This window comes from Dermacentor variabilis, chromosome 3, assembly GCF_050947875.1.
Source record: "Dermacentor variabilis isolate Ectoservices chromosome 3, ASM5094787v1, whole genome shotgun sequence".
NCBI lineage: Eukaryota > Metazoa > Arthropoda > Arachnida > Ixodida > Ixodidae > Dermacentor > Dermacentor variabilis.
The window spans coordinates 63,107,521-63,134,461 of record NC_134570.1 but is presented as its reverse complement, the minus strand read 5'-3'; the positions used below and the strand labels follow the sequence as shown (position 1 = coordinate 63,134,461).

The 26,941-nt window shown below is 43.6% G+C and overlaps 2 protein-coding genes across 2 annotated transcripts; one reads left to right on the top strand and one right to left on the bottom strand.

Moving 5' to 3' along the window:
* Positions 1–185: 185 nt before the first annotated feature.
* On the top strand, positions 186–17,186 carry cpb (F-actin-capping protein subunit beta). The gene is made up of 7 exons (XM_075685371.1): positions 186–339; positions 1,017–1,109; positions 3,435–3,556; positions 5,635–5,890; positions 8,194–8,310; positions 14,809–14,874; positions 15,435–17,186. Exons 1-7 carry the CDS (start codon positions 334–336, stop codon positions 15,606–15,608), a joined length of 834 nt encoding a protein of 277 aa, XP_075541486.1. The 5' UTR covers positions 186–333; the 3' UTR covers positions 15,609–17,186.
* Positions 16,331–26,908, bottom strand: LOC142575751 (WD repeat-containing protein WRAP73-like). Its single transcript, XM_075685370.1, has 13 exons — positions 26,733–26,908; positions 26,578–26,673; positions 26,423–26,479; positions 26,218–26,334; positions 25,868–26,044; positions 23,685–23,774; positions 23,467–23,601; positions 23,327–23,404; positions 22,347–22,413; positions 22,095–22,223; positions 21,258–21,341; positions 19,464–19,571; positions 16,331–17,345 (listed from the first exon to the last, which is right to left on the bottom strand). Exons 1-13 carry the CDS (start codon positions 26,799–26,801, stop codon positions 17,242–17,244), a joined length of 1,311 nt encoding a protein of 436 aa, XP_075541485.1. The 5' UTR covers positions 26,802–26,908; the 3' UTR covers positions 16,331–17,241.
* Positions 26,909–26,941: the final 33 nt, after the last annotated feature.

Below are 26,941 nucleotides of genomic sequence, written 5' to 3'. Positions count from 1 at the left end.
TGTGTAGCACTCTATAAATACAGATTATTTGCAGTGCGTAAGCGAAATCTACGCCTAAAATATCACAGAAAAGCTTTCAACTGCTATAAAACGTTCAAGAAGCTCTCGGCTAGTTTTTTGATTCCACAGAGAGCTGCTAAAAATTCAGAACGAGCTGCAAATTTCCTCGATCATCGTTCCGCTTGTTGACTTCCCGTAGTATGTAGACTTGGCCATGGGACTTGGCCTCTGGGCCGATCCGAGCAAGCAATAATCCGAGTGTGTTACGGCGTTACCACTTCCGTTTGCTTTCAGAGGGCGTTGGCAAATTATTTTCTGCTCGCAAAGTTCGCAATGACGGTAAGTTTACTCCACACCCCCTTTTGTTCCGCGTACGAGAAATTGTCCAGCCTGTCCGCAACCGAGGAGGTTACTTTGCGCTCTTAGTCATTGCTCGTGTGAGCCGATTAAATTTGGAGGAGATGCCAGGATTAAGCCTAAGTCAGTATCGCCGGCACAGTTATAAGTGCTGTTTAGTGAAGCAACGAGCCTTGACGTCTAAATTTATCCTTTTTGACGAGGATCACGCATCACGAGGTAGGAGTTTAAAGCTCTGGGAAACCGACATTGCCTGCACGTAAAGTGGAGGTTCCCTTGCGAGGTGCTTTTTGACTCGACTTCTCCAGTTGACGAACGGTATCGGAGCGTGCGAGAAATTGTGTTAGTATTTGCGCTTGACGGACCACAAAAGTCGTCGTCGTTGTGCGCGGAATGGTAATTATGCCCGAAAAAGGCGCACACTCCTTACTCAGAATGAAGTGCTACACCTGTGGAGTGCCGTGTAAGGCTGGAGGTTAGAGCATAGATTTCACCAGTCTCATTTGCAATGTAAACACACCATTATTTTCGCACCGCTCACTCAACGTCTGGCTCCGCTGCTTCCGCGGCGCTGTTGCGAATCGACAGTCTTGCGTGTGTTAAATGTTTGTTTGTGTTTACGCCTGCGTAGGAACATCCTGTGTTGTTTGTCGTTGCAGACGGCAGATCAACAGCTAGATTCCGCCCTCGACCTCATGAGGAGGTTGCCGCCTCAGAAGATAGAGAAAAACCTGAGCGACTTAATAGACCTGGTAAGTCGCCGATTTTATGTATTGTCGTTCGTTTCAAACCGTTTTCCGTGGCGTCAGACGCCTCTCTATGCGACATGCAGCGACATGTTCGACCCTAGCTGTCGCCGAGCTACTGTATTAATTTCGCCTTTTCAGTTTGATCGTTTTTTTCACTGCCTTGCGTGAACAGGCGTTTGTCATATAAATAAATATTTGTAATATTGGTTCTGAACTTCTGCCGTGGAATCTCGTTTCTGGCGAAACCTAAAAAAAAAGTATTAGCAATTTAATCAAAAGTGTATAACGGAGCTATTGACATTAAGTCCTCCGTGCCTGTGTGATAGAGAGAGAGGGACAGAGTAACAAGTATTCCAGTTGATAATACATGCCCATTGTCCAGTTTCTTATGCATTGCGATCATTTTGTCTGAAGCATAGTAACTCGTGTTTTACAACACTAGATAAAATCCCTTCACATTCGATGACAGTTTGGTACTCAATGCCGCTTGAAAAGAAAATATTTGGTACTCTTTGCAAGACTGTGAAGTAATTTCATGACTTTACATTTAGGTTATCACAAAGCCGATTTCGGGCGCAATGAAAAAAAAAAAAAACTGCGTGACACACGGTGACAATAACGTTATAGGGTTGATAGAAAATTATTGGGCTATGAAGTGTCACTTATCTACCAGGCATGATTATCTCTGTGCTAGCCACACTTATCTGCCATGCATGTAGATTACTGCACATGCCTGTATTTCTGATAAGTCATGATTTGTGCAAATATTCCCAAGGCACATTGAAGCCGCAGGCTAGTTGAGCATGCAAAATGTACTCAAGAACTGTGATGGACAGGGACAGTGCTGAATTCAACTTTATTTCTTTTGAAAGCCATTGCCAGTAGAACGGAAAATACAATATATACTAAAAAAAAAGGGAACACTAGCAATAGTAGTATAAGCAGTATGTGAAGGTTGGTTAGTCAGTGAGTGATCATTCCCTTTTCATGTTGCTTTTGTTCATTGGCATTAGCAACAGCTTGGATTGCTACTGAGCCTACGGGAGCGGACAATGAGGGAAATACCGTAATTACCTGATTAAGGCTGAATTTAACCTGCCCTGGCACACACATTAATGTGAGTGCACCTGGGTGAAACATTCTTTTACTCTGCAACATTTGGGCTCAAGAATGGAAGGAGCAAGCAACAGATGAAGACAAGCGCTACATGAATAAATGTGTAATGAAGTAGAAGAGATGGCGTATATTGAGAACAGATATGTTGGGCCTCCCATAATGGTGCTTTCTGAGGGGAGAAAAAAAATGAAGGTGACTGACCAAGCAAAACCGTTACTTTATAGTTTGTCATCTATAGAGTTTCCTTATTTACAACGCCTGGTCACTGACCTTAATAGTTTTGGCCCTTTTCGAACATCCTACCTGACTCTCCGGTAAAGAGTAGGAGCACCTGATAAACTGTCATGCCTCAGAGAACTTCCTATGTGACGGATGGCTTTGGTTGCTATTGTTTTTAGGCTGCTCTTTATTGTTATTGTACTAGCGAATGCAGCATATGTCTCTGCTAGAAATACTCTCTTGGAAGTCAGTACTGTCCCTTGTCCTCATTTTTCATTTTGATGTATGTTTTGTTTCTAGGTTTCAAATTCTACTGCAGGCAGCTCCAGTAGTAAAAAAAAAAGTGCATTACGAATAAGTTTATTTTTTTGCTTGCGGCAGCGCATTTCCTTCTCTTTCTTTTGACTGGCTGCTCACATAATTCAAATTTGCTTGCGACATTAACTCGTAATGTTAAGAAAACGAGATTATGTTTGATTGTAGAAATGACTGACCAGAATGAAAAAAAAAGAAAAGGAGCAAATCTGTATTTGCACCTAATGCTTCCTTTTTTTCCTCTTGTGAGCATGAATTCATAATGTAGGTTCCGTGAATTTGTTAATTTCTCCATGCTATAAGCTATACATATGGACATATATGAAGAGTTTTATTGGTGTTTAATGTTTGCTTGAACCCGCTGTGGTGGCGCAGTCACTTTGGCGTTGAGCTGCCAAGCCCAAGGGTGCAGGTTCAAATTCCTGCCGTGTCGGCCACGTTTCGATCGGGGTGAAGTGTAGTCACACCTGTGTACCGTGCATTAGGTGCATGTTAAAAAACCAGTGATCAAAATTAATTCTCAGTCGCTTACTATGGTGTGCCTCTTAATCATATTGTGGTTTGGCTTGTAAAACACCAGAGATTAATTTTAATATTTGCTTGTTTGAATGCACCCCTTATATTAGTTGTATTTCCTTTTTAACATGCTGTTGGTAACAATATCATTCTTTTAATCAGGTGCCTGGACTTTGTGAAGAACTCCTGTCCTCTGTTGACCAACCACTGAAGATAGCCACTGACAAAAAGTGCGGCAAAGACTATCTGCTCTGCGACTACAACAGGGATGGGGACTCCTACAGGTAATTAATTTATCTTTGTATTTATCTTTGTACTTGTTATTGCATGTTCAGTCATGGGCAAATGAGATGCAGTCAAGGAATCACTACAGAGTAGAGCACCTTTTGCAGGTAATAACTCCAGGGAATGGGCTTACCCCACTGGTTCTCTGGTTGCCAAAGACTTTCTCCAGATGCCAAAGTGTACAAACCAAAATTGGCCACGGTGACCGCATTTCGATGGTGGCGAAATGCGAAAACACCCGTGTACTTATATTTAGATGCACGCTAAAGAACCCCAGGTGGTCGAAGTTTCCAGAGTCCTCCACTACGCCGTGCCTCATAATCAGAAAGTGGTTTTGGCACATAAAACCCCATAATTGTTTTTTGACAAACCAAAATTGTGCTGATATTAAACATATTGCCGAAAACAGAAATAAAAGAATGCATTGTAGTTAGTCCTTGTTTGTATTTCAGTTGTCCATGATTGCACATTTACAGCAGTGTTTTATGCCTCGAAGCCAGTAAGGGGGGTGGGCATCTTCGTATCAACTTATACCACGTGTGTTTGTTTTTTAAAAACGTGCCTAAATGTCAGTCCATAAGCATCTTCAAATTCCATTGCTTCCATCGGAATGCAGTTGCCATGGCCAGGATTTTAACTCACAATTTTATAATCAGCAGCAGAATGCCATGTCTACTCGGCCACCATGGCAGGTCAAACTCTTATACGTCAACTGCAACAAACTTTGCGCAGTGGTTTGCATATAGTGTTAAAGCAATCTTGGCAAAGCTGCAGGGCTGGTAATTGTATAACTTTCTGTTTATTAACAGCCTTTAAGCAGCGCCTAAGCAGACACCTGGCCCTGGTGATTAGCGGATGCGATGTAGGTTCTAGCATGTTGCCTCGGAGATTTCTCGGCGCTCTGTGGCTGAGGATCAGTTTCGGAGGTTATGCTGAGGGGCTACACATTGTCGGTCATTCATCACTTTTGGCACGGCATTTCTTGCAGTTTCAGTCTATTTTTGCGAGGTTTTCATGATGTGTCCACTCTCAGTTGTGAAATTTTGCACGCTGGCTGTTCTATGTCTACAGTATGTGGAACTACGCAGTCCAAAATTTCGTTGCTATTTTCCTTTAAGGTTCAGTTAAGATGCAGTGAAGTAACATTAATCCAGAGTTATCCGAACTCGTGTTAGTTTGAATTATGGCAGGTGTTGTCAACTCGTGTTGGCTTGAAAAACAGACTTGACTTGCAGCTCACTGTTGCTGCACGAGGCCGCAAACAAGTGGCAGCGAGCAGCCAAGCAAGTGTGCGTGAGCAGTGATAGGCAGAAATAAGGGTTAAAGATACGCGCGACCTGGCATGGCGCCTGTCTCAGCTAATGAGCTTAGCGTCAGCATGATAGCACGCTACTGCCGGGTAAAGAGGTAGTGTTAGCGGCATTACCCCGTTGCTAGGGCAACCTGCACGAAGCGAGACAAAAGGTACTGGTATGGAAAAAGACCCAAAAAATCTCAGATGCCTGTGAAGTTTGGCGGAAGTCATTTCCTTGTTTATCTCCAGCACGTTTAGCAACAGTAGCTAAAGGTTCTGGTTGCTCTCTGATATGATCTTGGTTGGTGACATGCTGATGTGGTTGTTTATGTCCACGGAAACACCATTTGCTGGTGTAGCTTGCAGAGTCTCCTCCTCCGAGTCTAGTGATCAGGGCTGCTCCCTGAGCTGAGCAGCTGGCATCAGACACCCATGGAATTTCGGTTTGGCCAAATTCGCGGTTCATGTTTGGCAGTGCAATGTCTATGGGAAAACAATTAAATGGCCACACACTGCTCCTCATATTCGAAAATTCAGCTTAACTGGGTTTGTCTCAACGGGAGTCTACTGCATTGAAATTAGTTTGAATATCGCTTCCTTGACCCCTTTGTCTTGCTTGCTTTTTTTTTTTTTTTTTTTTTTTGTCACTCCTGACATTTAGATCCTTGGCACTTTTCTATGTGTTGGTGGTGGTGGGGAAAAAGGATAGGGGAGATTCTCTGAAATTAATCCAATGAGGAGAGCTCACTGTTAATGTGGAAAACTTTTGCAAATCGTTTGCAGGTCCCCATGGAGCAACAACTATGAACCCCCTTTGGAAGACGGCGCGTTGCCCTCGGAGCGGCTGCGCAAGCTGGAAGTGGACGCCAACAATGCCTTTGACCAGTACCGAGAGATGTACTTCGAGGGCGGCGTCTCGTCCGTCTACCTCTGGGACCTGGACCACGGCTTCGCGGGTGTGGTGCTCATCAAAAAGGGTGGCGACGGCTCCAAGAAGATTATGGGCAGTTGGGATTCCATCCATGTCGTCGAAGTGCAGGTCAGCCACCATCATTTGCTCCTCCCGGCCCAGCTTTCCGTCATTTCTATTCTGCACCCTTACTGCGTGCATGCACCTGTCATTGTTAAACCTGCCAAGCTTTTGTTGCGTTTCACTGACCAGCTTAAGGTTATGGGCAATTTGGAGCAGCCATGGAGCAGCTCAAGAAAGTGACGATGGTGCAGAAAAGAATGGCATCGACTCCTGGATTCGAATGTCATTTGTTTGTGCCACACAGACAAACATGAACAGTAGTTCCTGGTGTAAAAGTTAATTGTGCCAATTAAGCTGCGACAATTTACCTCTAAGTTTGAAGGGCTGTATGTGGGCAGTATGTATTCATCGTTCTGGTAATGACATCGATACAATGGGACTTGGACCAGGTAGCGCGTGTCCTCTTTCTTTTGGTTGGTGGAATTTGCAGCAGTGCTGCAGGTCAACAGACTACACAAGCAAAAAATATCGGCACCCCCTTTTTTATTTCTTTTAATAGACAGCCGATTTTTACTGTCTCTGCATCACTAGCCGAGGTCTCTCCCAGCAGGCAAATGAACATTTTCATTGTTCAGAGAGGCCACCTGCCTATTTCGTCTTGCTCTACACTTGAATCCATCTTTACATCACACTGAGGCCCGCCTGGTAGTTAGCTCTTTTTACCTGCCATGTGGATGTGCTTGCGAGCTGGGCTACATGTCTATCATGCGACTGTGCTAATCATGTGACTGGTTGGACCAGTCCACACCTGGTCTCTGACCTGTCGCCTGAGTATGCTGTAAAAGGATTCTTCTCAATCTATGAAAATAACAAGTTAGAATGGTCGATCACACTTCTGCATGGGTGACGTTAACTGTGAGACAAGGTTTAATGTACCAGTGAACATTGCACATTGAATAGAAAGGAAGGGTGGCAATGAAATTTCTGAATTTCCAGAGGAGCTCCTCTACAAACAGGCTATGTCAATGACCAACAGGGTGCCATTTGTTTATTGTTTGGAGAAGAAAAGGCCTTTTCTTTTACTTTCAGTCATTTAATGGGATCATGTCTCTTTGTGATTGATACTTATGATTGCTTCCTTCACTTACCCGATTAATTATTCATAATCTTAAGTTCTTAGTGTTTAAATCTTAAATGTTTTGTTGCCCCTCCTGAGGCTGACTTATTTTTTTCTAACCACTTGAATCAACCATTATTGCCTTCTCATGGATAATTTTCTTGCTTCTTCTCATTACTCTACTGAACTCTTTGTCTTCCCTCTTGAATGTACGCTGCAGTGTTTGACTCTTTACTGTTCGTCATTTGGCTTGTAGCCATGTTACTTTACAAATATATATCAGCAGCCTCACTTCAGACACTTGCATGTCATTTGGAAATTAAATAATAGTTAATCTGGTTTTGCCTGCATTTCTTGAACATTAGCTTCTTTGCGATGAGATACTTTGATCAGTAGTGGGTTGATTGGTATTTGATTGCAAATGAGAAGACTCTGGATGTGGTACATAACAAATCAACTTAGTCATCTGTACTATTTCTATGAATGTGCCGGTGACCTGTTCTTTACGAAATTATGCAGTGAAACAACATGTGGACCTAAATATCGTCAGTCCAACAAATGTACGCGTTAAAGCGCGTAATTTCTTTCCTTAATTGAAGCATTCTTTTCCTTCCATCTTGTGGTTTATCATGCCCACTTGGTCAATTTCTCACCAAGCAAAGTGGGCTGATCACTTAGACAGTGGGAAGCAAACTGGACCAGTAATCGCATTACTGGGCACAGTAATCCATGGTCACATGGGCCATGGGGTGGAGTCACTGTGTGCTACAGAGCTCTCCTGCTGGACAAGTTGTGCACTTGTCCTTGCGTCATCCTTTAGAAGTTTATGTGATCTATATAAAATGCGGCTTAACGAAATTGCAATGGATTTTAAAGAAGCTAATGCTGTCATTAACAGTAATTATCGATGGTTTCTGCCAAAACGTTTTGTAAAAAAATGTCCCTGCACGGTGGCAGTACAACATAGCCATCATCAGTGCCACAATTTGAGCATAGTAGAAATTCAGGAAAAGTTAATTCAGCCTTCAAGTTGTTATTTTCTGTGCTAAGTGACCATTCTTCGTTGAGTGGGGAGATTAAACACTGACTGAGAAAGCAATATGTGTATCTAGTTTGGTTTAGTTTTCATTTAACTAAGGTAGTATTACGTTTTGTTTATGTTAGCTTGTAAATGAAATGCTGCAGGCACCTTTTTTTTTTTTTGTGTGTGTGTGTGTGAATGTGAGCGCCAACATCTGCCACCCTCTTTCAGGAAAAGTCAAGTGGCCGAAATGCACACTACAAGCTGACGTCGACGGCCATGCTTTGGCTGCAGACGAAAAAACCTGGTTCGGGAACCATGAACCTTGGGGGAAGTCTCACAAGACAGGTATGGTACTGGGAACAGCAGCTTACTGGTGTGAAGGAGTACTCAGTACTTAGTATGAATTAACACTCTCAGTATGAACATTTGCCTGGATTTCTGTCTGCCAGTATGAATGTCAGTGCCACTACTGTCACGCCCCCGCATAGTGATAAGCTCTCGAGCGAAGAGTAGCTCTGGAGTATTGAGGAGGTTTAGAAATAGTCGAACCTCGATATATCGAACAGCGCAGTGATCACGAAATAGTTCGATATAGCCAGAATTCGATATATAAGATCACATAAAAAATGCATCAGAAACTTCGGCAGATCAGTGAACCAAGGGCATGATCGGGGATCGTTGTTCGGAGCATGCATTCGGTTGCACCGCGTGCTACTAGCCTAAGCCGCACCGACTGTCAGCTGCGCGAAATAGGTGCGGCCTAGGCAAATCACGTGCAGCGCAACCGAACGCGTGCTCCAAACATTGATCTCCAATCGCGCCCCAATCGTGGCGCAGTAAATACTCACTTACAGCTCACGCAAAGTATTTATTTATTTGACTGAAAGTACTACAGCAGTGTAGTCTGCTTCTTATAGGCAGCTGCGTGCTTAAACACGGAAACCTCAACATAATCTAAACGATCCACAAGCAATAGGCCGGTGCCCCCTTTTGCGCCACAGCAGCGGCATAGAAGGGCCAAAGCAGCTACAGCCCCAGTTGAAGTCAGGAGCGGGGCAACATGAGCGCTTGCAGGATCAACCTCAGCAGCGTCTTCGTTTGGCTTCTACTTCTGCTGCGATCTCTATGTATGTCAATCTAAGCATTTTCAAACACTGTCAATATTAAAGTTTTAATAAAGTGCCATCTGCAAAGTCTATGAGTGAGTCCAGTGAGCGCGTCTTTGTGGATGCTGTGGGGAGCACACGCGCCCATCTTCCCCCGCGCCGCCGCGTCGAGAGCCGGCATAGACAGGAGAGAGGCGCACTATGCCCTCTCCCGATTCTCCCTTGCTCTCACGACGCGCGCGCGCCCTTCCTCCCCAACTCGCGGGCAGGTAGCTGACGGGCGAGGAGGACATTCCCCTCGCCCAGGTAAAAAGTTACAAAACAGCACGACCGAGGGAGACCCTCTCTCTCTCTGAGGCCGGACCCCTAACCTGTCAGACTGGAGTACCTGCCGCAACCCGTGAGTGACCACGTTGCCTGACTATCCCGGCAACGAGGCCAGCCTATTTATTGCTATTACAGAGAGGACGTCCCTCTGCCAGTGTTCTTTATTGCCGGTAGCAATAAACGTTCTTACAGTTGACTCCGCTGGTTGCCTTATTCGTTCGAACCCGACGTAGCCGCGATTCCCGCGCTACGGGTTGGGGAGTAACACAAAGCGACTGCGTGGGGCTAGATCCGGAGCTCGCCTTCAGCCCTAGCCGCACGCAGAGTGGAACCCCCACAATGCAAACCGCCAGTCATCGCGAGGCACGGCCGGCGCAGGGCGTGACACCGAGGAGGAGTCAGTGCGACAAATGCAATGCGTCGTTGACATTGTTGAACTAGCCAAGCCGCCGTGTGCGTACGCCGCTACGTTCAAATGGCATCCTCGGCGCGATTGGTGTGTACAGCTATGGTGCGCAGCAGTCCGGAACGCCCATCACGCCACTGCTATCTTCGAGGGTGTTGCGGGAAAGCTCGCCGCCTGTCAACAGAGCGCACGTGGTCTGGGGTGGCAGAATTCGATATATCCATTTTACGTCCGACCCCGTTCGAAGTAAAAAATGCATGCAATTTCCCAGGTGATATAGAAAGTGTTCAATATACGCAATAATTCGATATATCCGTGTTCGGTATAACGAGGTTTGACTGTAGGAGACTCAAAGTTGGGGACCATATCATCCGAGCGTGCAAAAGAGTACACAAGGTGTTCAAAAAAATGCTAAAGGAGTACAAAAGAGCACAGGTGGAGTGTGGGGCTTTGCATATGCAAGGCTCCTTGGGGATGCCATTCCTTAAACTTCCTATTAACATTTGTTTTTTCTCTCTCTATTTTGGAACTGGCAGTGTCCAGATTGCTCCATGGAAACTTCATTAAAGAGAAAATGCACCTGTCATAAAGTGTTGTGGCTGTAATTTTTATGCATCTCAAGCTCTATCGGAAACTGTTAGGCAATTAAAAAAAGTTGTGCCAGAAATTTTGTCGAATTGGTATTCATTATGCAGGGATTCGACTGTACTTCACTCTGCAATTCACTGTTTCAACTTCCGGTGAGACACCGGGGGGGGGGGGGGGGGGTTCAATGAGTCCTTTTGCAGGACTTTGCAGTAGCAGACTTTGCTCACTTCAAAAATTTGTCGGAGTAGCTTTGCTCAAAACATGGTCCAGACTGACAGCCCTTCAGTAGCAGCAGGTGTCGCACGTTGATGAGCAGAACTCAGTCTCAGTTTTTCGTGCCTTGCTAAAAATCCTCGCACACTCTGCATTGCTAGCGGTGTTACAAGTAAATCCAGCATCACCTTAACTCGGTGAAACATGTTTTCCATCAGTGTTTAATTTTTCCTACCATAGACCACTGCACATCCCACCTTTCTTCATTCAGAATGTCCTCTGGAAGACTGTGCGCCTGTAGTGTGGCAAACTCAGCTTCGAGGGCATCTAAAGCGTCTTCAGCAGATTCATTGGAATCTCAAGGCAGCAGCTAAGGAAAACTCTGAATAAAGAAATGAAGACTCGAGAGCGATGCCTGCGAAATAAATTTCAGGTTGGCCACCACCGCATTCTTCAGAGTTGTGTTCCAGAGTTGCGTCCACATCCATAGCGCTTTCCCTCATCGCATTTTGGTAATATCTTCTGTAGAAGAGGCCCAACGTAGTCTCGTAACACGAAGGGGTAGGTTGTGCTCGACGAGGAATCCCATAAACAGGCACTCCACACGTGTAACACTGTCGTCGCACTTGTTCCGGAGAAAGTTCACTATGTTGCTTTGCTGCTCAGTGGTGCGAACATATCTTTGATGCTTCGCCGTGGAAATGTGCAGTTTCAAGTCTCCTTTGACACCGCGAGACATGCTGACGTCGCATCCACACGTTGTACAAAATGCAAAATGTTCTCCTTTACTTGATGTCAAAAAGCATGGAAATTCAGAAGTGTAAGGTCGCAAAAACTTATGCAAATACCTTTTCTTGGGCTTTGATAGTGCCATGGCATCAAGGAAGATTCTAACTTTACACAGTGCACGGCACACAGACGGCCTAGCCAATACTAATCATACACACAAGCAGCAGCAACAAGATGCACCATGGAGGAAGGCATGCATGAAATGTAAGAGCTACATTGGCTCTGGCTTTGGTCGGCTTACTAGGCACTGTAGTTGGCTGCTTAGTCTATGATACCGATGGTACTAGTGCAGCCGTTGTTGGTGATGATGACGATTACGATGTGGCTGTAGATTCTCCCGAGTGGTTTCGCAAAAACCATTATTGCACGAACAGACACCGCTTTTCGGGAGATACAAGACAGTGATCGTACAATCAGAAAGTTCAGTAAAAAATTGGGAGTCTCCCAGGTGAATCAGGAGGGTTGGCAGTTATGGGAATATAGTGGTGTGCATTAGAGAGCAAGCAGGGGTAGCTGATATTCCAGTCGACATATAAGGGGCGAAAATGGAGCTGGGCAGGCCACATAATGCATAGGGCAGATAACCGGTGGTCTCATAAGGCTATTTTACATGCAGCAACTCGAGCAAAAAAATTTGTTGCTGTTGCACACATTGCCGAGTGATTTTCGCTGCCAGCTTTCACATGTGTCTGCGCGATTTCCATCAGAGCGATGCCCAAGATTGAACCCAGCTCTCAATGTATGCAATCCTCCGTTGTTACAGTAAAACAACATGGAAACTCATAATACATTTGAATGTTGTCACTTAAATAGAATAATTTTGTACTCTCTATGAACATCAGTTGTTATTGTCCCTAAAATCGTAAATCCATAAAATAGAAGAACACTATGGGCTGTTGCCAACTTGCAGTTCACTATGTCATCTCGTTCTACTCTCCATCATGAACATTGTTACGTATCACGAGTGCATATCAACTACAGTCTTCAGATGCTGAAGACTGTAGTACACTACAGTCTTCCAATGACAGTAAACAAATATGAGCTGACCGAAGAGCAGCTGTGTGTCCCAATGAAGAAAAAGTATTTGAAATTATTCACTAACGTATACCGTATTTACTCGCGTAATGATCGCACCCCTGAAATTTGTCGTCAAAATTAGATTTTTAAAATTTCCCATGTAATGATCGCACCCGGAACTTGCCGCAGCGATATGTCTTGTGCCAAGTCTAGCTAATAATGATCGCGCTTACCATCTGTCGAATGCTACGCGAACGGCTCTTCAAGACAAGCCAAGCTGTCTGCACGCACCAAACATTCTTAAGTAGATGCCTCATTTCATTACTTTCATCACTTTCCGCACTTCCATGACTAAAAAAAAGCTGCAACCAAACTTGCCTTTATTATGTGTAGGCTTTATAATGGTTGTGGTCAACAACAACAAAAAAGGCGCCTTTCGATTCTTCTCATCTGCACTCTTGGGCACGCAACAAATCTTGAGCGTCAACGATAGTAGCCACGTTTACACCGATACGTTAAAAGTGTACCCTATTCATACGTCAACACTTGTAACACAGCTAAGATATTCACCCGCCCTTAGCGGAAACGTGCCTTATTAGAATAGTAGCGAAGACCAGTGCCGCAGTTTCCGCAGCATGCCGGTCATGTGTTTCTATGTCACTGGCAGCTTAGCGCGCCCATCTGTTTCTGCCCCTCAAAGTGGACATAACTACGTTATTGCCGCAAGCGTGCCGATACTAACAATATTATTCATTACTGATACGGAAGAAACTGTTTCAATGCACGTAATGTACTCTAGTGAAGAAAAAAAATCGCGTTCGGCACGTTCGGCTTGCTCCGCTAGCCGCCATTATTGTTTTGCTGTCCTGCAGCAAACGCGGGACGAAAAAAATTTTTTTTTCTTCTCGTGGGAAACTTAACCCACGTAATGATCGCACCCCTGATTTTGCGTCAATTTTTCTGACAGAAAAGTGCAATCATTATGCGAGTAATACAGTACTGTATGGTCTGGCTGTATTTAAACAGAAGTATTGTTCACTGTTTATTGCTTGCTGCACTGCGCATATTCTTTCCAATATAAAATTGTTGCTCTTTGTTATTCCTTCCATTTTATATACCTTATTTGCTCGAACCTAACGCACACTTTTTTTTTTTTTCTGATAAAGGGGGTCCAAAAAATTGCATGCACATTAGAATCGAGTACGACCCTAAATCTCCATTGCCACCATGGGCATTTCAATATGGCCGCCTCGGACACTCTTCGAGCCTAGCTGCCGTAGCTTCCTCCATGTGCTGTTGCTGTAGTGGTACACAGTCCTTCTTCCCATTTTCCGCATTTGTTCTGTCAGCATAGAAGTGCTGACTGCGAAGACGTCTGTTGCCACAATTAAAAGGAAAGTGTGATCGTTCGTGCGGAGACGGACGGAAATCTGGCTGCATCATGGGCGTTTGAAGTTCCCAAAACTTGGTGCGAACGGGAGAGGCATTACACTCCAGTAGCTGCTGCGTACATCACGGCTGCGCGGCCCTTATCTTGAAAGCAATCTGCGATGGAGACTGTCTGCGCATCTAGGCTCACTGTGCTGTTTTCTCGTCGCTTAGTTCTTGTTGGAGCGAGCGACCACACAAAGGTCAATTCGCTCACTCCTGCTACCGCACTTCCTCACTCCAGCGTTTTGATGGAGTTTCTGCGGTCATTGAGTGAGACGTGTTCATGTTTGCTTGTGCCCGTGTGACACCGTGCGTGTTAATTTAGTTAGTAAGCGAATGTTTAAAAGTTTATACGGCCGATAAAGCTACTATCCTTACTCTTCGTATAGCTTGCTGCTAATTTGCTATCGCAATCAATGCTTTGCCTTTCATGTGAAACTGTGACTTTTTCTGTTTATCCCAACTTTAGCGTATTGGGAGCAAATCTTTGCTTTTCCAAATGAGAAGAAAGTTTTATTTCTGCATCAAAGAATGAGGTGTACAGCACTGTAAACGACTCTTTCTTTTAGGTCATGGCAAACGGTTGCACATTACAATCGAGAGCAGTTTTTTATTTATTTTTTATTTTTTTGGTCGCGGAAAACAGGTGTGCATTACAATTGAGGGCGCGTTAGAATCGAGTAAATAGGGTATGTACCGTGCTTCCCAACTGTCGTTTTTGCTGCCATGTTGTGTGTGGAAACAGAGCCAGTCAAGCTGCCTTTGACCTAGCTTTTATCCTGTGTTCCTTCACACACCTTGTACATGCTCTGTACTTGTGAGAAATAAACTCAAACTCAAGTAGTATGCTTCGTAGTCATTAATAGCATTTAATGTTACATGCATAGTCAATTTAACAGAAGTGTACTGTATTGGCTGTCATAAGCACATAACCCTTATCTGCCATCCACTTCATGTATTTCGCAGATGGAGCAAGACAGTCCTGTTAGCGAAGCAGTTCCTCACATCGCCAACATCGGAAAGATGGTTGAGGTAGGTTTTAATCTCTTACCCATAGATTATCAAAGTGGGTTTTTCAACACCAAGTGCCATGAAAAAAAATCTAGCAGTTGCTATTGATAGCGGTGCAGCTCTCGCAATTAAGCCCTTTTTTTCCTCAATCTTGCCTTGTGCATTGAGAATTACTATTAAACAGTGCAATGTTCCAGATGTTTATCCTCCTCCTTTTCATATTTTTCAATGCTGCAAACTTCTCATTCTTCTTGACTATACTTTATTGCAAGGAGGTGCATGGTTGTAGCAGTTGTAACATTTGATGAAGCACTGGCATAGCAAAGATCCAGATTTGGAGTTGCACCAGTTATCTCGACGACGAGGTCTCATGGTTAGCACACTTGGCCAGCATACAATGAAGATCAGAATCTAAGATTGCGGTGTGCCCTTCTTTTCGACCTGCAACTGATATTGGTTGCGTTTTCGAGTCGGAGAGAAGTCCACAACAGCTTTGTAACTTGTGGTGGCATTCTTATATAGAAACATTGGGTAGGATATAACTAGCAGATTTGGAGGTTGATGGTTTCTTGCTTTTGCAGGACATGGAGAACAAGATCAGGACGACGTTGAACGAGATCTACTTCGGCAAGACGAAGGACATTGTCAACGGGCTGCGCTCCTTGCAGCCGCTGCAGGACCGGAAGCAGCAGGACGCACTCAGAAATGACCTCGCCCAGGCACTACGGAACCGTCAGGCCAAGCAGGACAGCTAATGACTGCAGGCAACGCGCAGCGACATTTGCCGACAGACGCCGCCGCGGCTGTCAGAGAAGCGCCGAAAGAGAAAGAGCGAGAGAGAAAGAAAGTCCAACTGCCGCCGTCACCTCGTCAGTCGCTAGGCTGCTGCAGTCGACGAGGGCGCGTGCGCGTACACGTAGCAGCAACCCTGCAGTGTCGGCAGTCATCACGCAGACAATGTTTTTCACCTGCACCCATGAATTACATGCATCAGCAAATCGGGAGAGGAAAGCGTGTGCGAGAGAGACTGTGATGCTTCGAAGAGAGAGAGAGAGAGGTAGAGGTGCCGTGCAACGGGACGAAGTGTGGCGAGCGGATGGCAACGCACTGCCTTGTTCTTCTGCTCGGGCGGTATTCAAGGAGCTGTTGTGAGACTCGGCCGAGCGAGCAAACCACACACTTGCACAAACAAACAAGGCTACGTGCGACTTTTTCTTTTGCCTCTAGCCTGCTGCAACCTTGTCCCTTTCTTGCCCACGATGCAAAACTAGCCCATGATGAGCCAGTTCTGCCATTATGTAAAACTGCTTAAGAAGAGTGAAAAATTGGACCTTAATGGAAGACAGTTGAATTGTGCAGCACCAATTATATTTTTTACAATGTTTCTTTTTTTTTGTAATCTAACGAAACTGTTGTCTTGCTGTTTTGCTGACACAGTTTTGCAAAAGGTCCAGTTTGTATGTTTTTCAAAGAGGCCTGGCTCCTTTTCTGTTAACCTTTTGTTTCACTGGAGCAGAGAGTAGCCTTAGGTAGTCGAAAGCCTGTCCTCTACTGTAGCCACTAGCTTTTCCATACTGGGGCACTTTTTAACCTGGAATTCTTTCTTTACAATGGCCGTAACACACACACAATGATCGAAGTCTCGTTTGTTTTCTGTTGCGAGTATTACGACAGGCATAAAGAAAGTGACAGTTAATTTCACGTTGTTGAGCACTGCAGCTGCGGAAGGGAATGCAAGTGCTGCTACATGCAAACGCTTTAGACTGCACTTCAGCACAACACTTTGTTACTAGGTCTGGTTTATTGTAGTCAACTTCTCGCTTACCCCCCCCCCCCCCTGTCAGACCCATGCGGCCAGCGCAATCAATCCCACTGATTCCTCTCTGCAGCCCTATGTTCACGACCTGATTGCATATGTAATTTATTGTTAATTACGTATGTGGAACCTGCTATGCTATCCTTTCTTTTTTTCTCCCATTATAGTTCAATCCTTCGAGGCACTCAGCCGTATGAAATGCGCTTGTTGTTGGAAGTTTGGTAACTAGGTGTAGCGCTTGATATGCGCAGGCAGATGTTTGTGGGGGGGCCCTGATCCTCCTTCTTTGATGCCACTCGCGATTCTCCCACGCATCATCGCTTTTGTGTTTTGTTAATGGACTACTTGTTGAGCCTAACACTTTTTTGGTGGCTGGTGTAAAAGTGGTCGTCTTCCTGTTCTTGCGCTGCTAAGCAAACTGAATGGGAGGTGTGTACATTAAAGAAGCGGAAAGGTGCATATTAAGAAGAAAAAAAGAATCACAGATGTTACAATAAAAGGCTTATATTCATATAAAGCTTGTTGTCTCGTCTTCTTTCCTTGTGAGTGAAGTATGCTGGACTTCTTTCCAGTCAGTCTAAGTGACTGAGGCTGCAAAGCACAGCTGCATCTTGTCCATGGACTACAAGGCTTTTCCGTTGGGGATTCCACTGGCAACTCCTGATGTGGAAAGGCCCTGAAAGGCAGAAAAGTCTAGCAGAACCTTGACGGGCTTCCGCATGCGTAATGCGGAAGTTGTGCGTTTGGCTCCCACTGGCAATAAGTTATCATTTCATTCACTTTTCTTTATATTCTACATTTCAATTTCAACCACATATTGTTTCCCCGATGCTTTCCTTGGCTTCATATGGGCATGATTAACGAAATGGAGCCCCTCGGTTCCCCTGCTTCTCTTTGACCTAGCTTGAGACACAATGGTGACACTGCACGGAAGTGGCATATCCTGTGCTGCTGTGTAACCTTGGTGACAGCTAATGAGGTGTGCTGTAGGAAGGGGGGTAATTTCTGAGACTACTGTTAAAAGGCATTTCATCCCAGATATAGGTCTGTGACCCTCGCAGAATACATGCTACATACATGGTAACTGCCCTACACACTTTGCTTGCTCAAACCTGCCTGCTTTTTTTTTTTTTTTTTTTCTTTTGAGAATTGACAGGAAAAAAGGTGTAGGCACTCGTGTTCTCCCGAGGAATGCCTTTGGGGTACACAGCGTGGCGGTATGTACAAATTTTTTGGGAACTAACTACACACTGGATTTTGATCAGACTTGTACACGTTACAGAAAAAAAAGCAACCAATTACAGTAGACTTTTGTTAATTTAGTGTCGGTTAATTTGCTTCTTCAATTAAATCGATCTCGACTGAAGGCACCAGCCGGTGCTTAAGCATGTCCATGGGTCCCAACTTTAGTTATTTTAACCCTAAAAGTAGTGTTTGCTGGATAATTCAAGTTTGGCCAATCACCATGCGGTGATCACCATATGGTGATGCCAGTAGCGAACCCTTCACTGGCAACGTCCATCTCGGCAGAACTTTGGGGACGCTGAAAGTGTTGAACACGCTCATCTCCCGTCGAGAACTGCCTTCTTCTACCTGCCCTAAGAAGATTTTTCAAGCAATAACAGTAACTCACAATGTTCGATTACAGCATTTGCACCCGTTTGTAACGCATGACTGTTTTTTTCTCCCCCAAGAAAATTAAGCGGGAAAACAGCGTTCGCGTCCTTTGCCACATAACAAGGCTGTATAGCGATGAACATATGTGTTTACCTGCCAAAAACTTCTGCATATATATGAGGGAAGTCATAGACTTCACAAAGCGAGGAAGAATTCAGTAGCAGCCTTTACCACCTATGGAGGCCGCCTATAAGCGCTTCCAGGAGAGAGGAAGAGAAATTATAAGAGAGAAGCTCAGAGGTCAGACCTCCAATAGAAGTGTGCAAAGCCTGTCATGTTCAGGTGATCTAGGCATAGCTGCAGGACACTGATTGTGGCAAGGAGGTAACCCACATACACATTTTCATCTCTTTAGACTCCATAGTTCACATCAAATTTAAGTTCTCAAGGCTGCATTGGCTGCCAGAGCTTGTTTCATCAGTAATGTAACTGGTTAAACGTAATCAGTTACTGAAAAAAAGTGATTGAATTGCAGAGAGCATTACCGAGTAAACAAAGTAATTGTTAAATTACAAAGTTACCAAAAAACTTTATTGACTACAATTTGAATAGGGGCTGTACCCACGATTGATCGCTTCCTACGATACCTTTTCATGATATAATGCCTCGTGCGTCACTTTCACAACAGAGATTATCACTATGCTTGTAGGAAAAGAATAAACGTGCGCAGGTTAGGACTGCATGAAAAGAAAAAGTTAAAAACGAAAAACAAAAACTTGGCTCGGTGTCCGCCTTCTTGCATCGGCTTACAGTTTTCTTATATTAACTATTTATCCCTACTGCGGGATGAAGGACTCACAGCGGTCTCCAATAATACGTGATTTGTGTTGGCACAGCAGTAACGGACACACGTCAGCGCACTGGATAACTATGCAATGTGAAACTAGTGCTATTTAATAACAGGTGCCCAACTTCTTTTGTCATAGCTGCTTTCACTGGCTTAGCTGGTCAAAGCACTGACAGTGATATTCCCAAAGCACTTAAGTATAGTTTTGTGTATGCAATGTAGGTTGCAGGCAATGTAGTATATTTTGATTGACTTCAGACTCACTTTTAAACTGTTAATAATTCTGTTAAGTTGCTTTTCACGAGTGAATGAACCATAAATTAGACGTACCTTTGCAGGGCACTTCTAGCGTGAGTGCATTTGATGGCGTCCACAAGCAAAGGTGTTTTGCATTAGTGCAAACGGCAAGCCTGTCAGATTGGTGGTTCCAGGCAATGCCTGCGCGCATGTGAGCACGAACAAACAAAATTTCATTTTGTTAGTCTACGCAGGTGCATTCTTCTAGAAGTCTCTGAGCATTTTGGTAGCAAATAAGAGACAGGTCGTACTGGTGGTGAAAACTGCACTTTAACACAGCACTACGCTCTCACAATTTCTTTCGTGCCCAAACTGTGAAGTTGATGCTGTTGCAAAATGCCACACGTTTTGAGTTCTTGAGGAATCCAAGGAAAAAAAATTGACATAGCTTAAAACATTACACTTACAATACAGTTAATAGGTGGCCTTTGCCAAGTTAATGAGTTTTAGATGCAAGAAAAGATAACTTAAAAGTGAAATGTGGGATACTACACAACACGGTGAATTCCACACCGGCTCACCATGACGACTTTGATCGGGCAACGTTTGACCAGGGCTATTAATGTTGTTACAGATAGAAATAAACGATTATATGGCATTTGAGAATCAATAAATATTAGGCCCCAGTAAATACTGTACACCGTTTTTACTGAATATACCACAAAATTTGTAATGTCCTACCCCACAATGAAGTCACCAAGAAGCATAGTTTGGGCACACATTGATGAACAGAAAGTCAGGCTTTAGTTTTCTTCAGTCACAAACAATGTTCTCACTTAAAACAATCAAATGCCAGACAGACTTTGAAAACGTAATCTAACACTAGCAAATTTGTTCGTTTTTCACTACGGTTCCTTTTGAATGATTTCAGTGTTTGTCTTCCTGCTCAAAAAAAAACAAAAAAAAACAAAATAGATACGCAAACACAACAATTCTTTTAGTTTGAATTATATTTCCAGCTGCAATGCAATTGTATTTTCTTTAATTAGAATCGGTCCTTCACACTAGGTATGAAAAGCGCTTGCACAAACTCTTTACATGAGACACAAGCTGGCCTTGCATAGAGAACAAACCTAGCAAATGCCAACGTGCACTCTTGGACTGGTGAAAAACAAGCACAAGTGCTTGCAGATGCCATCACCGCCTTTCCTTCATTCTTTAATTTTTTTCTAGTGCACCTCACTTCTGCTCTTGGCAAATGCATGCCGTGCACCTGTTCAGGTTGAGTTAACCTCTTCCACCTGTTTTCCGTGATTTCACAACACGTCAGTTCTGAACTACTAATATTGGAAAGGGACGCTCAAGCTGCAAGAGAAAGCTCGACTTTGAAATCATGCATGGTTGTCTCACAAAAGATTATCAGCATTTCACTACCTCTAATTTGGAAACAGAACTTCGACAGACAAGTTTCCAGTGAGGCCCAACAGTTATCGCTCGTTGAAGAGCAGTAAGGAACTCAGGCAACTGGGTCCATATGGGTGTACAAATAAGAAGGCTTGCTTCTGCAATACCCATCGTTCTGCAAGCTCTTTTATGATATCACAGTTTGTCTTAAATGTAGAAAGAGGATAAATGGTGAGTGAAGGTGAAGATATCAGTTTTCCTCACAATATCTTTTTTTCTTGGTAGAAGGCCTGCTAATTTTACCCTAGGCAGCACATGAGTACAACTATATTTTTGGTATCTTCAGCCCCCAATTTTTCAAAAAAAAAACATCAGGTCATACGAGGTAAGTAGTATGCCTATGTTGGTTGCTTCAAGGAACAGAAGGCTAAATGCAGCCCTAAATGCAGAACCATACGCATGACTCTCAGTGAAGTTACTTACAGGTTACAGGGGTCAGATGCACCAACACAGCAGCAATGATGAGTTTCTTGACGTCCAAGACAAAAACGACGTTTGGAAACATTGCTGCAATCGAAAAGTGAAAATTTCATCGACAAACTGGCACCTTGCACAGTCACACAAATGCCGTTTTGTTTCTTTTTAGCCTTCAGCTGTAGGACAGTAACACCAGTCCACCATAGCATCGGCTGATGGGTACTGCAATACCGAAAATCCTAGGCAAACTGGCCATAGTGTAGCTAAGAAGCTTTAAGGCCTGGGCTAGTCGGTTTTTTTCACCCTACATGAAAACAGCACACAAAGAGGACGGTGTGTGCTGTGTGTTTCGCCCGTCATTGTGCCGTGCTCTGCAGAGCTGACAAACTCGCGCAGTACACAATGCATCTCATCAAATGACTTAAGCAGCAAAAAAATCCAGATTTTCACTGGCATCTATGTTAAGGAGCAATTGATGGTGCTAAATGTCCTAAAAGGACACCAGGGATATGGGAGACACCGTAATGCTGGGCTTCGGATTTATTATTCTTTTTTTTTTCAGGTGTTTTCGATGCGCACCCAAACTTGCTAAGAGAGCATTTCCGTTTGCACTTTGCCCCCATTGGAGTGCAACCACAATGTGGTTGGGAACAAAACCTATAACCTCACTCTCAGTGTCAGCAGCAAAAAGCCTTAGCCATTCAGTTATCCTGGCAGCTGGTATTTCTGTTCTGAAAAGGTTCTGTGGACATGCTCTTGATATTTTACGGTGAGACTGTCATATTACTCAGTCAACTACTTTTTGTTTGAACTTCTTTCATTGCAGCTTTTCTGAGCACCGACCTGAGATTCGTGCCACATAGCTTTGACTTGCGCTGAGCTCAACGGCTGTTCTTCGTGACAACATATCCACACTGTCAGTGGTGTTGATCAGGTCTTTAAGGCTCACCGGTCGAGTAGGCAGGACCTCATCTGTGATCAATCAGAGGCCAACACATGCACAGGTAATTAAAAACTGGTAAACAAAAAAACTGGGCCAACTCAATAAATAGATACAAGCTTGTTTGCCTTTTTCTTTCCTATTTGTACACTTACAGTAGCTCTCAATAGGTTTTGGAGTCTTTTTAATTGTTTGTTTCTTCTTGACCTCCTTATATACAATCTGTAAGGGAGACAGTTACATGCATTGAAATATCGCACAACAATTTCTAAGATGTAAAATGTGTAAACCAGCTCAGTTAGTGCGTGTATGCACTACAAGAGAGTGTGACGGCCATACGGTTGGAGGAGAACAGGGAAGTACAGATGCGTACTGTCAACTCAGGTTTACTGATCGAAGAACGACAAAAATACAAGACTACTGTAAGAACACTAACCTTTCTTTTTTCCAGAGATAAAACAGAACACACTACTTGAAGTATCCTTCACAAGTGACTGTAGCCACTAGCCATCCTGTGCATTTTTTTTTCGGTCTTAGTGCCTATTCATACTCTATTCCACATACTTAGGAGATGACATCATGGGAGCTACAATGTTTTTTTGCACACACTGTGGTCGTAAAAAAATAGTGCAGTACCCATTAGAAGCAAGAAATATGAAAATGATACAAGATTGGGCATGCAACACTTAATTAATACATATTTGTGATATTCAAAGAAGTTTTCACACAGATGCCTCACAGGTTTATTATTTTGATTATTATTGTTACATATTTAGACATGACAGACAAACACATACTTAATAGAATTGGGGTGGCTTCACAATGAAACATGCAGAATGATACTCCTTTATGACTGCACCAGTTGTGAAGCCTTCACAGTGTTGCCAGCTAAGCATGAACCAAGCACATAGTAACATCGACGTAGACACCCAGGAATATACAGATTCATCATACAGATGGCATCGAAGTTCTAAACCATTTCACAATGAAAGATGTGGGATGATATACTTTTATGATCGCACTATATGCTTGCATACCTTACACAGTGCTCCCTGCTAAGTATGAGATGAAATGTTTAACACGAATATGAATACCACTAAACAGGAAGATGTCTCAAATGCATGAGTTTACTTGCCATGCTGTCGTCTGTCAGGACTTCTGGAAGCATGTAGTCGAACAGCTGGCCCCAAGCAACTGTCTCCAATAGCACAAGCTGCAACAAAACATAAGTTAACTTTGGTTTGCTCTGCCTAACTACAACTGCAAGCTACTTACCTTGTCGTCAAAGCTCTCAAGCAGTAGCAGCTGTCCACAGTGTGACCACGAGAGGGACTTGATACCCATAATCTCATCATTAAGACCATATGAAGCAATCTGAATGCCAGTAGTGTTGTAAACATAGAGTTGAAACTATGGATGGAAAGTGGGAGGAATTAAATACTTCTATATATACATGCAGGACACAAGTAAAGACGTAATGATGCTGAACTTACTCCTGTCGTTGGAGACTCCCATATGCAAAATATCTCGGCATTCGGAGCCCACAAGAGGCCAGAGACGTCTTCAGTTGCCACTGGAAAATTCTGTTAAAAAGTACCTAAGTGAGCTAAACCTAAATGAGCTCGCTTGCTTTACGCAAGCGAGCTCATTTTCGTTGTCCCTGAGTAGGCAACGTCATGAGTAGCCACTTGCGTCACCTGTTTACTTTGTGAAATAATATCTATTGCTGAAGCAGAATGGCGAGTTGGACAAATTGGTGGATATTCACCGTGGAAGTAATACTCAATGCAAGAGAGTTAAATATGGACATGAAAAGAACACAACAAAAACGTTGACTAGCAATCAAGTTAATTTGAAAAAAGTAAGAAAGAAAAAAAAGAAAATGGAACAACAGCCACAGTGGTGAAATGGCAGAGTGTCCATCTCATGTGGGTGAGGTAAGAGGTTCGAATCCAGGTCCTGCCGGAGAATCACCGGTTCTCTTTGAATAGGTAGAGATGTACCACGACTTGGTGCTCATTCGTTTATGTGGATTCTCATCTCAAAAGGGGGCCCTGTAGAGATTTGCGAGCGTTTCTGGGTGCCCCTTGTCTCTACCAAAGCTTCGCTGAAATAACTGAGCATACTACACGTACTACTACCATGTGGCAAAGAGAGAGCTGGCCAAGTTGGCCATTGTCTGAATGTGCATTTTTTAGAACATAAGGTTTCACTTTCAGGCACTGATACCTCCAATTTGGCCATTCACTGCAATATTGCGTGGCTGCCTGTCTCATCTAAAGAAGACAGCCATCAAATATAAACAGGTGGATCAACGCACCAGGGAGGCAGCCAAAGTATACCATATAGAATTAGGAGACCATTGCATAAGCCATCTTTTTATTGTATTACTGGATAAAGAGTTTGATTATGTAGATTCAAAGAGATGACCAGTTCTATGTTTTGCATGTGCCACGATCATTTGACTGATTCGGTTACATCAATATGTTCGTCCTCTTTTTTTATTAATAAAATTAGTTGCTAGTCAATGCTTCCTTTTCTGCCCGCATTTAATCCTGTTGCACTAACTATTATTTTCACTATGAATATACAATGCAATGGAGAGAGAGCACAGGGCAAAAAAATGATTGTACACACTGGCACTGCCTCGTTCAGTTATGAATGGGGTATTATTGCATGTGATGTATAACGAAGCACATTCCTCTCAATAAGCATGCTGACACTCTTTACTGAGGACTGCAAAGGTTCTGAACAGTTTGTATGAATACTGGGTAGATGACGTACCTTTCTGCAGCTAAGAACAGCAACTGTTATGGTGAATGTGGACATGCCTACTGACGGAAACATTAAAGGTTCATTTAGGCGCTGCACAATTTTTCAAACAGCATGCCTATATACTGCTTCTTTCTGAATTCATCCTCATTTAAATATATTCCATTTCTGTGCTACAATATATTGCACATGCTTGTTACACAACCTCCTTGTGTAAGAAAGATAGCACTTTTTGTGCACTTTTGTTACAGTGACCTATTGTGCAACATGCCAAACAGGTTTCTAAGGTCCCTTAGCGTTCACTGTAAGGAAGCCTAGTGAATATGTGAGCGCTCACTACCATGGGACAGTTATTGCATATTCCATGGTCAAAATTTAAAAAAAAAACAACTTTCTTCTCGCTCTGCCTTTTCTGTTAAAGCCAAAGCAAGTGATGCATCAAATCAGGCAAAAATATTCTGTGTCTTAGCAGCATGTGTTTGTGCTATTGCATGCAATCAGTGATTAGAAAATGACAAACAGAGCAAACTGTACAGTCAGAGCTTTAGTTTGGAAGTATATTCTTTAAGAGTACACTGGGATAGAAATACAAACAGCAACAGCGGTAGTGATATCAAGTGACACTTTGTTCAAAACCAGGATTAGTTGTAATGTTCTTCTATTGTGTGACAGGTTTTGTACTGAAAATAAAAATATTAGAAAGCTTATGTCACTGTTGTGTAGCCTTTGTGCCAGCAGGTCAGAGTACAGTCACACAGAACATGAAAAGAGGTCCATTTGATTGAGTGCAGCATAGCAAATTGAGCTTTGCAACTGTGTCTTGCGATTCTGGTAAAATGCATAACATTAAAATGCACATGTAACAGCCAGCAAAACTGCTTGCAGTAAACTCCCTAAACCTTACCTGTTCGAGAGTCCATGTATTGCAATTGATGATGCTGACAAAGTCCTTCGCATCTTTTCGCTCAACTACTGCCAGATGTTCTCCGGACTGGCTGAATGATTGCAGTGACAAAGGAAATTTGGCTTGCTTCAGGTAAAGCACAGACTTGTCGACTAGGGACCACACTGTCGTCCTAATCTAAAAGGACAGGAAAAAGGCAGAAGTACGACATTAAAGCTAAACGAAAAAACGAAAAATTGCATGCCGACAGAAATTCACTAGTAAAAAAGAACTTGGACTATATATAATTATAGGGAATTATAGGGAAACATGCTTTTCGATATGAAAGCACTAATTCAATACAGGCTCACCTGAAAATCTGCTGTTGTTAAGATGTGCTGACTGTCAGGACTCCAGCATGCGCAAATGAGCCCTAGCGACCCTTCCGATATCCTGCACTTCCAAGATGAATCCTCCGGGAACCACACCTATGGTTTCCAAGACGAATGACAGGAACATCGTAGAAATACGCACTAAGTTCACGCCAATGTACTAACGCTTACTAAATTGACTCACCTGGACTAACTTAGGCTTCAGCAACACGCACAACAACAGTTTAGAGTCAGGAGACCACTGTTGAATGATCAGAAAAATAAAACTGTAAGCACTCAAAATATTGAGCACTGCACGTTACTATGCAAACAGCAAGCGCGCGAAAGACAAACGTTTACCTCGATGGCGTCGACGATGTCAACATTAGAAAGTGTAGTTATCTCCTGGAACGTAGTGGCGTTGTAGATTGTCACTTTTGTTGTGCACGGGACAGCCTGTAAAGAAAGTAGTCAGTCGGTAAGCGGCGTCGCTATATTATGTTTCGCACGCGAACCAAGTGTTTTCCGCTAGGCGAGAAGGAGCTTAGTGCTGGAGACTCTTTCACAGCCCGGGAGAAGCTCATAATTCAGCAGATTCTCTGAGTAGCCAGCGGAGCTTTGAAAATCATCCCGTCGAAGAGGAGTTCGAAACACGGACATTCGCGCTAGACGGGAATATTTCTCGCTGCGTCTATTTCGACGACGGACGTGATAATACGGGCAT